The sequence below is a fragment of the Oncorhynchus nerka genome, linkage group LG16 (genome assembly GCF_034236695.1).
Source record: "Oncorhynchus nerka isolate Pitt River linkage group LG16, Oner_Uvic_2.0, whole genome shotgun sequence".
Lineage (NCBI taxonomy): Eukaryota > Metazoa > Chordata > Actinopteri > Salmoniformes > Salmonidae > Oncorhynchus > Oncorhynchus nerka.
In genome coordinates this window covers 35,890,511-35,907,496 of record NC_088411.1, presented here as the reverse complement: position 1 = coordinate 35,907,496, position 16,986 = coordinate 35,890,511, and the positions used below count along the sequence as shown (strand labels likewise).

At 41.3% G+C, this 16,986-nt stretch overlaps 1 protein-coding gene across 5 annotated transcripts in view; it reads left to right on the top strand.

The window, feature by feature from the left end:
• LOC115144438 (cytohesin-1-like) overlaps positions 1–16,986 on the top strand; it is a 64,060-nt gene that overhangs the window by 30,404 nt on the left and 16,670 nt on the right. For all 5 annotated transcript variants that reach the window (XM_065002658.1, XM_029685488.2, XM_065002657.1 and 2 more), the window contains exon 2: positions 9,704–9,786. In XM_065002658.1, coding sequence (XP_064858730.1) covers positions 9,704–9,786 — 83 coding nt within the window. The remainder of the gene's footprint in view (positions 1–9,703; positions 9,787–16,986) is intronic.

The following is a 16,986-nucleotide window of genomic DNA, read 5'->3' as shown; positions in this document are numbered from 1 at the left end:
GATTACAGCACTAGTTAACCCATTGATTACAGCACTAGTTAACCCATGGATTACAGCACTATTTAACCCATGGATTACAGCACTAGTTAACCCATTGATTACAGCACTAGTTAACCCATTGATTACAGCACTAGTTAACCCATTGATTACAGCACTAGTTAACCCATTGATTACAGCACTAGTTAACCCATTGATTACAGCACTAGTTAACCCATTGATTACAGCTCTAGTTAACCCATTGATTACAGCACTAGTTAACCCATTGATTACAGCACTAGTTAACCCATTGATTACAGCACTAGTTAACCCATTGAATACAGCACTAGTTAACCCATTGATTACAGCACTAGTTAACCCATTACAGCATTCATGGTGTTGTCACAGATACACCTTTCACCACATTTTTCCTCCAACTTTAGCATCCCACCTTCTTTGTGTCCGCTTTCTTTTATATATGAAAGGTATTGCTGGCAACAAAGCCATGCACGACCTAGTCATGATTGACGTAAATTCCTGCCTACGGCTTAGTATGAAATGTAGCCGTAATGCTGAGGCAGCATTGGCACGCACTACACTCTTAAGCTCTTGATGGTTGCTAGGCAGCACCCGTTACTACTATCCTCCTGGCAGTTCTACACTTTAGGAGGCATGTCACTTCACCCATCTCTTCACCAAATGCACTGTTTTCTTAACCACAACTTGATGGATCCATAGAGGATTACTGTGGGAATAGATATTACTGAATGACGAACATATTGGAATAAAGTAGGCTAATGCAATTGAAGGCATCAAATTATTGCTTACTGAAAGTCATCCAATTTGGAATATATTTACAGCAATATTTCCAGTGATGTAGAGTAATTAGGTAAAAATACTATAAAGTACTACCTAAGTACTTTTTTTGGGGTATCTGTACATTACTTTACTATTCATATTTTTGACAACTTTTATTCCACTACATTCCTAAAGAAAATAGTGTACTTTTTACTCCTTACATTTTCCCTGACACCCAAAAGTACTCCTTACATTTTGAATGCTTAGCAGGACACACATTTTCTAATTAATGTACTTATCAGGAGAACATCCCTGGTTATCCCCACTGCCTCTGATCTGGCAGACTCACTAAACACAAATGCTTTGTTTGTAAATTATGTCTGACTGTCCAGAAATAAACAAGAAAATTGTGCTGTCTAGGTTGCTTAATATAAGTGTAACAGTTTAGCGTTCGTCCGTCCCTTCGCCCCTACCCGGGCTCGAACCAGGGACCCTCTGCACACATAGACAACTGACACCCACGAAGCATCGTTACCCATCGCTCCACAAAAGCCGCGGCCCTTGCAGAGCAAGGGGAACCACTACTTCAAGGTCTCCGAGCGAGTGACGTCACCGATCGAAGCGCTATTAACGCGCACCACCACCAACTAGCTAGCCGTTTAACATCGGTTACACTCACTCCCCTTTTGACCTCCTCCTTTTCCGCAGCAACCAGTCAACAGCATCAATCTAACAGTTTAACTTTAGTTCGTCCCCACGCCCCTACCCGGGTTCTAACCAGGGACCCTCTGCACACAGACAACTGACAACCACGAAGCATCGTTACCCATCACTCCAAAAAAGCTGCGGCCCTTGCCGAGCAAGGGGAACCACTACTTCAAGGTCTCAGAGCGAGTGATGTCACCGATTGAAACGCTATTACCACGCACCACCGCTAACTAGCTAGCCATTTCACATCGGTTACATAAGGAATTTGAAATTATTTATACTTTTACTTTTGATACTTAAATATACTTAACCAAATCATTTCACTCCAGTAGTATTTTACTGGTTGACTTTTACTCAAGTAATTTTCTTTTAAGGCATCTTTACTTTTACTCAAGTATGACAATTGGGTACTTTTTCCACTACTGACTATTTCTGCACCATTTCACGCTGCTTTGAGACAAGCATGGGGACATGCTCAATCAATGTTAGATTTTTCTTTCCACTGAATCTCCGTTTGGATATTGGTTGGGCCAGAATTAGGCTTTGGAAATGTTAGATGAGGTGAGTGCTGCTCATGATCATCTTGTCTAGTTGGCTCATTTATTTACACTGATCAGAACATTTTTAGCCAGGCTGTTGTGTAGTTTAACAAGCAGATTATTTTGCTCTTCACTTGCAGTTGCTCAGTAGCCTAGGCCTACTCCCAACCAAACGCCTGTGACTTGTCTTAATCAATCCAATGTGATTTTGTTTCACTGAACCTCTATGTATATTTGGTTAATTCTCTGGCTGGGCAAATACGTGGAGGTGGTATAGGTCATCTCTTTGTTTGCTGATCTATCACTGATTATAAACTGGGTGGTTCGATCCCTGAATGCTGATTGGCTGACAGCCGTGGTATATCAGACCGTATACCACGGGTATGACACAACATATACATTTTTACTGCTCTAATTACGTTGATAACCAGTTTATAATAGCAATAAGGCACGAGGAGGTGTGGTACAGCAGTTCCTCCTTTAACCTGTTGATCCTACCCCCTACTTTTTCGAACATTCTGTTAAAAATCGCGCAACATTTCAGCGCCCTTGCTACTCATGCCAGGAATATAGTATATGCATATGATTAGTATGTGTGGATAGAAAACACTCAGACGTTTCTAAAACTGGTTAAATCACGGCTGTGACTATAACAGAACGTGCGTTTCATCGAAAAGCGCAGGAAAATCTGATCACTGAAAATGGGAAAATATATCAATGCGCCACTTGAATGTATTGTTGAAAAGAAACCACATTAAATGGGGCCGAGGTAGCAATACCTACAGCTTCCACACGATGTCAACAGTCTTGTCATTTGCCTGGGCTTTGTTTCTTGGTCAAACGAACAAGAGACAGCCCATTTCTTCCGGACCGGATATTTTGGTTGAGATTTACCCGGACATTATTTCAAGACGTACAGCTATAGAATATACATCGCCTCATGATCAATTTGATCGATTATTAACGTTTACTAATACCTAAAGTTGCATTATAAAAGTATTTCGAAGTGTTTTGTGGAAGTTTATCGTCTACTTTTTTTATTTAAAAAAATGACGTTGCGTTATAAAACACAGTTTTTTCCCTTGATCACACAGTCTTCATAGATCGATATCTAGGCTATATATGGACCGATTTAATCGAAAAAAAGACCCAATAGTGATGTTTATGGGACATCTAGGAGTGCCAACAAAGAAGATTGTCAAAGGTAATGAATGTTTTATATTTTATTTGTGCATTTGGTGTAGCGCCGACTATGCTAATTATTTTGTTTACGTCCCCTGCGGGTCTTTTGGTGTTTTGCATGCTATCAGATAATAGCTTCTCACGCTTTCGCCGAAAAGCATTTTAAAAATCTGACTTGTTGGCTGGATTCACAACGAGTGTAGCTTTAATTCAGTACCCTGCATGTGTGATTTAATGAACGTTTGAGTTTTAACGAGTGCTATTAGCATTTAGCGTAGCGCATTTGCATTTCCAGATGTCTAGATGGGACGCCTGCGTGTCGGGGGGACGCAAGAGGTTAAAAGTTGCGAGCTTACACTGCGGGACTTAGAGGTACCCAGCATCACGGATTCATTGCTCCAGACCTCCGCAAGGGAGAGTTAGTGTTCATTATGCATTTGGGTCCCAAGCTTTTTATATGACCAATCATACATATCGAGACTAATTTGACACGAGCCACTCATCCCTGGTGACTTTCTTCAGCAAATATGGCTGACAAAACATTACGGTGGAAGCAAATGTCAGAAATTATAATGTTATAACGAGTCAAGCAAAAAATTTACAATTTAGAGGAATATGTTAGTTAATGTAGAGACAAACGATTGTGCATATTATTTTTGTCATAAAGTAAATGTACAAAAATCGCTATTTAGCAAGTTAGCTGACTAGCTAACATTAGCCAGCTAGCTAATGTTATGACATGAGTATGACATTGTAATTCAGGTTGATTTAATGTTTTAGGGAATCCCGAGAACCAGCAAACCAAGTCGTCTTGTGACACAGTGGATGTAAAGAATCTAGCTAGCTAAAGCTTTTACTGCACGTTGAATGTACAACTATTTATTTTCTTATTGTGTAGTGGAGGATAAAAGTAACTCTATGCCTATGGATGTGTAGCTAGCTACATTATGTAGCTGATCTGTGTATGGAACCTAAAACGTTAGGTTCTGAACTAATATTTATACCAATGAACCTCAGCTATCATAGTTGTATCGAGTTCAAGTCTGAATGGCATTAATGAAGCCTATGGATTGAGTGGAATATAATCACTTTATTGTGCCAAGGATGCAAGTCCTATATACATGTACTGTAGTTATTACCACGCATGATGAGATGCCCACAGTGTAGCCTGTACATTGAATATATTCACTGATCATGTACTCTTCCTTGGCAATAAAGGTGTTGTTCAGGTATGAATCTCTGAGACATTCTTTTTCAGTCATATCCAATACCAGGTGTATCAAACTCCATTCTTTGAATGATGCCGTGACTGCATGTATGTATTACAGATATACACTTCAACAGTGTTTACCACTCCTGCTCCTGGGACATCAATGATTACACATTGTAACTATGCAATAGACCAGAAACATGATTTAAGCAAAAGCTGATTTGTAATTCATATATATAGACAAAAAACAGTACAACTACACTGCCTATGCATATCTAACTCCCTTCATCTGCATTAATCTGAGGACACAGGATAGGTGTAGTATTTCAGTGAGATACTTAATTTCAACCAGTGGAGAATGTGAAACGCTTTATTGAAAGTTAGTTATCCAGGTGTTATTAATACATACGTTATAAATATAATTGTAATATTATAAAGTTCAATCAGTTCTTCAATGCACATATGGTGTGCATTTATAAAGAAAGAGGAGGTTGGGAGAGAGGTGTAGCAGACAGAACTATATACCTAGGTGTCATCTAAAATAACCCTAATTTACAAGACTGTTCTTAATTGATTAATGGTGGTGTTACCATCTATGTGAAGCTAGCCACAATAGTGGACTTTGCGGTTAGCCTTCAAAATAAAAGTATGGCATGATTCTATTTGTATACATTTGCATTACTGTCAATGACACTTTTTTTTTATTTTGAAGGCAAACCACAAATTCCACTTGTGGCTAGCTTCACAACACAACTCTGTCCGGTCGAGCCTCACTAGTGTTAGTAATTAGATATGTAGAAGGGTGAGCCGGTCAAGGATCGATTCAGACAGAGTGGTAAATTGTATGACAAGCGACAGTTTATTCAGAGTGAAGATATCTGGTACAGCGTAATTACGGCTCTTCCGTTAGCTCGTATGGAACAGCAGGCAAGAGACCGTTAACATTCAGTACACCCCTAATATACAGAAAATAAAGTAGGTTGATTCTAGAAGATCGGATCTTTGGATTGGTTCAGGCTGGGTGTAGTCTGTAGTCTTCCGCCATTGGCTCAGTTGTCTGTCCGTCATTGTAGAATCCTCTTCGGGCACACAATGTTCGGCTAGAGAGGAGATTATGTGTGTGCGCTAGTTTGGCAGTAAGTGTGTAATGCGGGAGCTATCCTGTAGGGGACCCCATAGGCTTTACTGTGAGTTGTAGCCGTGTATTAGCAGTAGGCTGGTCACCTGCATAAGAAATAGCATTCCTTTACACTAGCCAGATGAAGCAAGCTGGCTGCTTATAACATTAGCTTTGGACAACAGGGTTAAGTAGCCAGCTAGCTATTTATTTTCTTGAACTGAAGTTCAATTTCAATAGGCAAACAACAAGTGGCAACCTAGCTAATACTTACTCACAAGGATTCCTAAATCATTGCTAACAATAATGAAAATTACTGTAGTTTCTACCGGTCATTGTTTTCAGGCTGATTGTATTGAACAGCATTGAACAGTATAAAACAATCAGAATGGAGAAAGACTCATTGAAATAATTTAGAATATATGTGTTGCCACTCAAGGGTCACACACTACTCATAAAGCAAATGTAGAACTTTTATTAATCAAAAACATAAAATACTTAAAAATGCTATATGATATTTTGGCCATATCGCCCAGCCCTAGTCTGAGGACGTCGGGAGATGGATGTGGTAACCGGCCACTAGGGGCAACAGTGAACGCCGTTAGCTACAAGTAGTTTTTGGTTTTGCGATGGGGATGGCGGATGGGTGTTTGGAATCAGAGGCAGATGCTAAGGTTGTATTTATGAGTCCAGCAATTAGAAAGTAGTTTTTTATATTTTTGCTTTAAGCCTACCCCAAATCTTAATCCTTACTTTAACCATTCGGAGTGATTGCCTAACCTTAAGAATTCTGAGTTAATGCCTAGACTTAACACTAACCTTTAAAAATTGGGATTTAATGCATAAATTTAACCTTAAACACTTCTAACTTTGACGTTTGGAACAACATCTAAATTTGACGTTTGAGAAACATCTGATTTGAGACAGAGATTGTGTAGATTATTTTGCTTGATCGTGTATAGGCATCTCCAAAAGCCCACGGAGGTTGTGAAATATGAACATGACACTCGCATGCTTTTGAAAATATAGATGATTATTTTCTATGGGTATCATGATGAGGATACTCTCAATGTAAGACCCCCACGCCTGCTCCCTAACAAAGTGGAGTGAGGGTAGGAAAGAGATTAAACGTGGATTAAAAAGAAATGGGCTTGGGCTCTATTTCAAAGAATCACTTTTTTTATATAGGACAGTGGTTCCACACGTTGCTGTGACGCAAGTGTGGAAAAATATCATTTGTATTTTTTTCTGTTATTCATTATATTCTTAGTCTACTATAAAATGTGTTGACTGTGATCGGTGTAGCCTAAGTGTCGTCTGTTTTAATGAACAAAATAACTTTTGATTTCCTGTGCATGGCACAGCCATGTAGCCGCTAGACTACACAGACCAGTAACATCATTAAACACAGCCATGTAGCCGCTAGACTACACAGACCAGTAACATCATTAAACAAAAAAAATGCCATTCTATTCTTTTGAAATGACATTTTATTAGTCGTATAATGTTGTCTAGGACCTGCCTAAAACGCATGTAAAAATAGATGTCTTTGTAATGGTGTATATTCAATGGATTGATTAAAATAGATGTCCGCCCACATAGGCTCACGATTACTTCCTCTCCTAAATGTGCAGGCATGTGCACGGGAGATAGAAAAGGCTTCTCCTGGTAAAAATGTGACTATGAATTGGGGTTCTAAACTACATTGCCAGATCATTATTTTTTTTACAGGCAGCATACCGTAAAGTTTGTCTGTAAAAGGTAACGGTGAAGCCTCCTGCCTGAGGGGAGACTCAAGAATATCGCATCCCCCTCTTTCAGCTCTAGAGTGGCTGCATTATTTACATACTCATAACCTCCACTATCGGTGTGAATCACATTTACACTTTCCCTCCATTCTTATACATGGTTACACCTGTGTGTTTGAAGGGTAGATAATCACAGGCAGTGGATCGGAAGTAGTACACTCATTTCACTTGTGCTGTGAAGATGCAGTACCTGCAGCAGAGGACGAGAAGAGTATAAACTTTTTCTGTGAAATTATGCTCTCTTTTCACACACTAAACACCTCCAAAATCAGAAACAATTACTGTAGGCTATGGCGCTATTACCATATTGCTGTCTACACCTCCTACCCAAACCTCTCAGATTTGCTAGTGGTAGTCACAGTGACGAGTGGGTTGTTTTGAAATGGACCAGTGAGTGTAGATTATTACCTGTTTCTGGGTTGTAGGTCTTGCTGATGTTTGTAAAGATTTTGGGCTGGACCACTATGGTTTCAGCAGTAGTGAGGGGTCCTACAATATCAGCCAGTGAAGCAGAGAAGATCACCTTTGGTCTGGCTGTGAACACAGAAGAGAAAATTAAATGCATAGTATAAACTGCATAGTCTAAACCAGGGTTTCCTAAACTTAGTCCTGGGGCCCCACCCGGGTGCACGTTTTGGTTTTTGCCTTAGCACTACACATCTGACTCAAACAATCAAAGGTTTGCAATGAGTTGGTTATTTGAATGAGCTGTGTAGCGCTAGGGCAAAAACCAAAAGTGCACCTGGGGTGGGTGGGGGAGGCGGCAGGTACGAGTTTTGGAAACCCTGGTCTACTACCAGAAGATTAGAAATGGGGCATTTTCTACTTTTCAACTGAGGTAAACAACCAATACTAGCCTGGATTGTGTCCCACCACCCACCAACCCCTCTTTACGCTACTGCTGCTCTCTGTTCATCATATATGCATAGTCACTTTAACCATATCTACATGTACATACTACCTCAATCAGCCTGACTAACCGGTGTCTGTATGTAGCCTCGCTACTTTTATAGCCTCGCTACTGTTTTTGACTGTTGTTTTTATTTCTTTACTTACCTATTGTTCACCTAATACCTTTTTTTGCACTGTTGGTTCGAGCCTGTAAGTAAGCATTTCACTGTAAGGTCTACACCTGTTTGTATTCGGCACACTTGACAAACTTTGATTTGATGTTCTGGAGATCTCTCTCTTCAGCTCCTCTCCCTCGCTGGCTGTTACTTTGGCCCCCAGGGCTGAAAAACCACGAAAAGAATCATCAGTGAACATTCAATCTACCACAGGTTTAAAAAATGTGAAATAGAAAGGTTAACTAGAAAGAATAACTATTTCCTTTTTAAGTCAATGTTAATCATTACCTGCATTCTCCGTCTCACTGGCTGTCACTCTTGCCCCCATGGTTGACAGTTCGCTGCTTGGGCTGAAATGATGGACATTTTTTAATGCTCACATAAGCCAGATCATTTATTTTGGACCACTTTTTTGTTGTATTTTATCCCCCTTTTCCCAATTTCAGTTACAATCTTGTCATTACTGCAACTCCCCAATGGGCTCAGGAGAGGCAAAGGTCAAGTCATGCGTCCTCTGAAACATGACCCGCCATATCGCACTCGTTATCACCTGCCCGCTTAACCCGGAAGCCAGCTGCACCAATGTTTCTGAGGAAACACTGTTCAACTGACGACCGCAGTCAGCCTACAGCCACCTGGCCAGCCACAAGGAGTGGTTTGAATGTGATGAGCCAAGTAAAGCCCCCCCCCCCAAAAAAACCTCACCTATAACCCGGAACTCCCTGTCACGGCCAGTGGTGATACAGCCTGGGATCGAACCTGGGTCTGTAGTGATGCCTCTAACACTGCGGAGGGGGGACGCGAGGGAGAAAAAAAAAAGACCCCCCCCCCCCCCCCCTCTCCTCCTCTGAAATATCACATGGATTTTGGGAGTGTGTGTGCTCGCGGATGTGATGTTATTCTCAGCTTCAATGTTAAAATGGGAGCTGATAGTTTGGTCCCCTGCTCCAGCTTACTTCAGCTGCCCTATGGTGTAATGGGTGTGTCCTTTCTTCCTCCCCGATGGACATGTGGTTCTCTCTTTCTCTTATCTTTGTACTGCATATATTGTTCAGGCCTGTGTGGGCGTCTGGAAGGTTTTGGTTGGTCTTGTGAGTGCTTGCGGGATGGGGAGAGGGTGGGATGGAGAGAGAGAGAGAGGATGTGGCTGGTTTGTAGTGTGTGTGTGTCACCCCAGTCAGTGGCTAGGAGGGTGTTGGGGAGGTATTATTTTGATTGATCTAGGCTATGTTGCCATGGTGACCCAGAGCACTGTTATTCTCACCTCCCCCCTCGCTCTCTCTCTCCCCCCTCTTTAGTACCTGATGATCTGAGTCCCGAGGAGAGACAGGAGTTGGAGAGCATCCTCCGTAGGAAACAAGAACTACTGCAGGACATACAGGTAATACACACAGAGTAGCAAACCGCTGGCACTTTCAAACCATTACTGCCAAATGCAAAGCAGCTGATTCTGTTATGGAATGTCAACTTTCTCTCTCTGCCGTTTCACTTGCTTAATGAAATGTGAAATCCAAGAACTGCATGTCCAAAGAATTAGGATCTCCTTCTCCCCTACACTTGACCCCTAATTTCTGCAGTGCACAGTATGCCTCTTCACTAACCAGTCATGAGAGAGGGAGACAAAGAGAAGGAAGAAAGGGGGAGAAGGTAGAGAATGCATTATGTCCACTAGAGCGTTACACTCTTTCATGATAGATGAGGCTCTGTCTAGGGCTGCGTTTGTGTGTTTCTGTCTAGCCTTAGTACTGCACTTCCCCCATACCCAGCATTTACCCTCTGATCTGGAAGAGTTCGATCCTACAATGGGATTGTGTGTGTATGTGCATACAGTACCAGTCAAAAGTTTGGACACAGTTACTCATTCCAGGGTTTTTCTTTATTATTCTACAATGCAGAAAATAGACTATGAAATAACACATGGAATCATGTCGTTACCAAAAAAAGTTAAACAAATTAAAATATATTTTCTATTTTTCGAAGTAGCCGATCTTTGCCTCGATGACAGCTTTGCACACTCTTGGCATCCTCTCAACCAGCTTCATGGGGAATGCTTTTCTAACAGTCTTGAATGAGTTCCAACATATGCTGAGCACTTGTTGACTGCTTTTCCTTCACTCTGTGTTCCAACTCATCCGATACCATCTCAATTGGGTTGAGAGCGGGTGATTGTGGAGGCCAGGTCATCTGATTTGTGGTGGAAAAAGTACCCAATTGTCATACTTGAGTAAAAGTATAGATACCTTAATAGAAAGTTACTCATGTCAGCCAGTAAAATACCACTTGAGTAAAAGTATTTGGTTTTAAATATACTCATGTATCAAAAGTTAATGTAAACATAATTTATAATTCCTTATATTAAGTGTGACTGGATAGCCAGGGTAACACTCCAACATTATTTACAAATGATGCATTTGTGTTTAGTGAGTCCGCCAGACCCGAGGCAGTAGGGATGGCCACGTGTTCTCTTGATAAGTGTGTGAATTTGGCTATTTTCCTGTCCTGTTAAGCATTCAAAATGCAATGAGTACTTTTTGTTGTCAGGGAAAATGTATGGAGTAAAAAGTACAACAAGTAGTCCAATATAAATAGTAAAGTGCAGATACCCCAAAAAGCTACTTAAGTAGTAGTTTATCTTCTTTGGGACTGGGGGGCAGTATTGAATAGCTTGGCTGAATAAGGTGCCCAGAGTAAACTGCCTGCTACTCAGGTGCCCAGAAGCTAGAATATGCATATAATATAATAATTAGTATGCTGTTGGAATGATGTCTGTGAGTATAACAGAACTAATATGGCAGGCAAAAGCCTGAGAGAAAATCCAACCAGGAAGTGGGAAATCTGAGGTTTGTATACAGTGTAAATGGGGTCAGATTTCACTTCCTAAGGCTTCCACTAGTCAGCAGTCTTTAGAACCTTGTTTCAGGCTTCTACTGTGAAGGGGGAGCGAATGAGAGCTGTTTGAGTCAGGTGTCTGGCAGAATGCCATGAGCTAAGTCACGCGCACTGCCGTGAGTGCGAGCTGCGTTCCCTTTCATTTCTAAAGACAAAGGAATTGTCCGGTTGGAATATTATTGAAGATTTATGATAAAAACATCCTCAAGATTGATTATATACATTGTTTGACATGTTTCTATGAACTGTAATGGAACTGTTTTGACTTTTCGTCTGGACTAAGTGCCTGCCCTTGTGAATTTGGATTTATGAACTAAACGCGTGAACAAAAAGGAGGTATTTGGACATAAATTATGGACTTTATCGAACAAAACAAACATTTTATTGTGGACCTGGGATTCCTGGGAGTGCCATCCGGTGAAGATCATCAAAGGTTAGTGATTCATTTTAACGCTATTTCTGTCTTTTGTGACACCTCTCCTTCTTTGGAAAATGGCTGTATGGTTTTCTGTGGCTAGGTGCTGACCTAACATAATCACAAAGTGTGCTTTCGCCGTAAAGTAAAGTAGTTTTTAAATCAGACACTGTGGCTGGATTAACAAGAAGGTTATCTTTAATATGGTGTATAGTACTTGTATGTTTGAGGAATTTTAATTATGAGATTTCTGTTTGAATTTGGCGCCCTGCAATTTCACTGGATGTTGGCGAGGTGGGACACTAGTGTCCCACATATCCTAGAGAGGTTAAATTATTTTTACCTATGTACTTTACACCACTGCATCTGATGCAGCACTCCGTTTCTCTCCTTCTTGGTCAAATAGCCGTTATACAGCCTGGAGGTTGTTGAAAAAAAAATGATAGTCCCACTAAGCGCAAACCAGATGGCTGCAAAATGCTGTGGTAGCCATGCTGGTTAAGTTTGCCTTAAATAAATCAGACAGTCACCAGCAAAGCACCCCCACACATCACGCCTCCTCCGTGCTTCACGGTGGGAACCACACATGAGGAGACCATCCGTTCACCTACTCTGCGTCTCAAAGACACGGCAGTTGGAACCAAAAATCTAATTTTCACTCATCAGACCAAAGGACAGATTTCTACCAGTCTAATGTTCATTGCTCGTGTTTCTTGGCCCAAGAAAGTCTCCTTCTTATTGGTGGCTGTTAGTGGTTTCTTTGCAGCAATTCGACCATGAAGGCCTGATTCACGCAGTCTCCTCTGAACAGTTGATGTTGAGATGTGTCTGTTACTTGAACTCGGTGAAGCATTTATTTGGGCTGCAATTTCTGAGGCTGGTAATTTTTTAATGAACTTATCTTCTGCAGCAGAGGTAACTCTGGGTCTTCCTTTCCTGTGGCGGTCTTCACGAGGGCCAGTTTCATCATAGTGCTTGATGTTTTTTGCGGCTGCACATAAAGAAACTTTCAAAGTTCTTGAAATGTTCTGTATTGACTGACCTTCATGCCTTAAAGTAATGATGAATTGTCGTTCATTTGCTTATTTGAGCCGTTTTTGAAATAATATGGACTTGGTCTTTTACCAAATAGGGATATATTCTGTATACCATGTCCCAACACAACTGATTGACTCAAACGCATTACAAAGGAAAGAAATTCCACCAATTTAACTTTTAGCAAGGCACATCTGTTAACCTCTTCAGTCGACCCTCTACTTTTTTGAACATTCTGTTAAAAATCGCGCAACATTTCAGCGCCCTGCTACTCATGCCAGGAATATAGTATATGCATTTGCTTAGTCTGTGTGGATAGAAAACACTCAGACGTTTAAAAAACTGGTTAAATCACTGCTGTGGCTTTACCAGAACGGCATTTACATCGAAAAGCACAGGAAAAACTGATCACTGAAAATGAGGAAAATATATCCATGCGCTACTTGAACCCATTGATAAACGTGAACCACAATTAATTGCCTGAGGTTGCAGTACCTACAGCTTCCACAGGGTGTCTAGAGTCTTGTCATTTCCCTTCGAGTTTTTTCTTGGTCAAACACATACAGGACACCGTATCTAATCCGGTCTAGGACCGGATATTTTCGTTGAGTTTCTAGCCGGACATTTTTCCAGACGGACAGCTAATGATCTTTACATCGCCTCCTGATGAATTTTATCGCTTATTAACGTTTACTAATACCTAAAGTTGCATTACAAACGTATTTCGAAGTGTTTTGTGAAAGTTTATCGTCGACTTTTTGAATTTTAAAAAATGACGTTACGTTTTGAAACTATGTTTTTTTCGTTTATCACACAGTCTACATATAACGATATCTAGGCTTTATATGGACCGATTTAATCGAAATAAAGACCCAAATAGTGTTTATGGGACATCTAGGAGTGCCAACAAAGAAGATGGTGAAAGGTAATGAATGTTTTATATTTTATTTGTGCGGTTTGTGTAACGCCGAAATGCTAATTATTTTGTTTTACGTCCCCTGTGGGTCTTTTGGGGTGTTGCATGCTATCAGATAATAGCTTCTCATGCTTTCGCCGAAAAGCATTTTAAAAATCTGACTTGTTGCCTGGATTCACAACGAGTGTAGCTTTAATTCGATACCCTGCATGTGTATTTTAATGAACTTTTGAGTTTTAACTAATACTATTAGCATTTAGCGTAGCGCATTTGCATTTCCAGAGCTCTAGTTGGGACGCAAGCGTCCCGAGTAGAAGCAACAGGTTAATTGAAATGCATTCCAGGTGACTACCTCATGAAGCTGGTTGAGAGAATTCCAAGAGTGTGCAAAGCTGTCAAGGCAAGGGGGGTTACTTTAAAGAATCTATAATAAAAAATATATTTTGTTAAATAAATCACTTTTTTGGTTACTACATGGTTCCATATGTTATTTTACAGTTTTGATGTCTAAACTATTCTACAATGTCGAAAATAGTAAAAATAATGAAAAACCCTTGAACGAGTAGGTGTCAACTTTTGACTGGTACTCTATATACAGCGCATTTGGAAAGTTTTCAGACCCATTGACTTCTTCCACATTTTTTAACATTAGCCTTATTCTAAAATCTATTAAATTGTTTTTTCTCCCCTCAATCTACACGCAATGCCCCATAATGGCAAAGCAAAATCTTGTTAACACATTTTTGCTAATTTATATATAAAAATAAAAGAAACATCAATATTACATTTACATAAGTATTCTGACCCTTTACTCAGTACTTCGTTGAAGCACCTTTGGCAGCGATTACAGCCTCGAGCCGTCTTTGGTATGACGCTACAAGCTTGGCACACCTGTATTTGGGGAGTTCCTCCCATTCTTCTCTGCAGATCCTCTCAACCTCTGTCAGGTTGGATGTGGAGTGTTACTGCACAGCTATTTTCAGGTCTCTCCAGAGATGTTCAATTCCAGGCTCTGGCTGGGTCACTCAAGGACATTCAGAGACTTGTCCCAAAGCCACTGCTGCGTTGTCTTGGCTGTGTGCTTGGGTTGTTGTCCTGTTGGAAGGTGAACCCCCCCCCCCCCAGTCCGAGGTCCTGAGTGCTCTGGAGCGGGTTTTCATCAAGGATCTCTCTGTACTTGGCTCCGTTCAGCTTTCCCTCGATCCTGACTAGTCTCCCAGTCCTTGCCGCTGAAAAACATCCCCACATCATGATGTTGCCACCACCATGATTCACCATAGGGATGGTGCCAGGTTTCTTCCAGACATGACACTTGGCATTCAGGCCAAATAGTTTTTATTTGGGTTAATCAGACCAAAGAATCTTGTTTCTCATGGTCTGATAGGCGTCATGTGCTTTTTTTTTGCTGAGGATTGTCTTCTGTCTGGTCACTCTACCATAAAGGCCTGATTGGTGGAGTCCTGCAGAGATTGTTGTCCATCTGGAAGATTCTCCCATCTCCACAGAGGAACTCTAGAGCCCTGTCAGAGTGACCATCGGGTTCTTGGTCACCTCCCTGACCTGACCAAGGCCCTTCTCCCCCGATTGCTCAGTTTGGCTGGACCGCCAGCTCTAGGAAGAGTCTTGGTGGTTCCAAACTTCTTCCATTTAAGAATGATGGAGGCCACTGTGTTCTTGGAGACCTTCAATGCTGCAGACATTTTTTTGGTACCCTTCCCCAGATCTGTGCCTCGACACAATCCTGTCTCGGAGCTCTACAGACAATTCCTTCAACCTCATTGCTTGGTTTTTGCTCTGACATGCACTGTCAACTGTGGGAACTTAAATAAACAGGTGTGTGCCTTTCCAAATCATGTCCAATCAATTGAATATACCACAGGTGGACTCCAATCAAGTTGTAGAAACATCTCAAGGATGATCAATGGAAACAGGATGCACCTGAGCTCAAATTCGAGTCTCATAGCAAAGGTTCTGAATACTTATGTAAATAAGGTATTTCAGTTTTTTATTTTTATGTTAGCTAACACAACGTGTCATTGGAACACAGGAGTGATGGTTGCTGATAATGGGCCTCTGTACGCCCATGTAGATATTCCATAGAAAATCAGCCGTTTCCAGCTACAATCGTTATTTACAACATTAACAATGTCTACACTGTATTTTTGGTAAGTTTGCTATTTAAAAAAAAAAAAACGCAAATTCTAAGTGACCCCAAACCTTTGAACGTGTGTGTGTGTCTGAGATTTTTTTTAAACACGCGCACACACACTGAACAAAAATATAAACGCAACATGCAACAATTTCAAAGATTTTGTTGAGTTACAGTTCATATAAGGAAATCAATCAATTTTAAATAAATTAATAATTTCCAAATATTTGGATTTCACATGACTGGGCAGGGGCGCAGCCATGGGTGTGCCTGGGAGGGCATAGGCCGACCCACTTGGGAGCCAGGCCCAGCCAATCAGGAGTTTTTCCCCACAAAAGGGCTTTATTACAGACATACTCCTACAGTACATATAAGGAAATTCGTCAATTGAAATGCATTTATTAGGCCGTAATCTATGGATTTCACATGGATGGTCAGGTGCGCAGCCATTGGTGGGCCTGGGAGGGCATATGTAAGTATGTCACACCGGCTCCAGTTCCCCGTCCCTGGCGCTCGAGGGCCTGTCCCTGCATATATGTCTGTTCCTCTGTGTTCCCTGTAGTAGTTGTTTGTTGTGTTTATGCCCAGACGCTTTTCTTGTGCCACTGCATGTCCGTCTATATTAAATAGTTCTCTCCCTGTGCCTGCTTCTCATCTCCTGCATTGAGCGTTACAAAGTAAGTATGTACATACGCACATGTCTGGATCTGAATGCGAGAGTATGTGCTGCTCTCTGCACGTACACGGCTTTGAGGATTAGGAGAGTATGTATGAGAAACAAGCCACACTACCAACCCCCAATACACACATCCCCCTCTGCCCAGTGCTGCTGTGTAAAGAGATTGATTGAGTTCATTAGTGGGTTTGACTGCCTCCCCCTTTGTTTCATCTCTCTCTGTTTCTGTGTCTTTGATCTTAGCGGCTCTGATTAGCCAATCAGGGGCTTAGATTTTGACCTGCCCCCTCCTAACCTGACCCTGAAAGGGAGAGCGAGAGTGCATATGAATGAGAGAAAAAATATGTTAAACTGGTGTCAAGGGCAAAGAAGGCAGGGGATTGTAGATCTGGGTCAGGTGAAGAGAGGGTGGCGGGAGGGAGGGTTGGTCTGGTTTGACCCCAGCTAGCAGAAGGTGCACCAGTTACTTGTGGGGGACCATCTGTAGAAGATTCACCCACT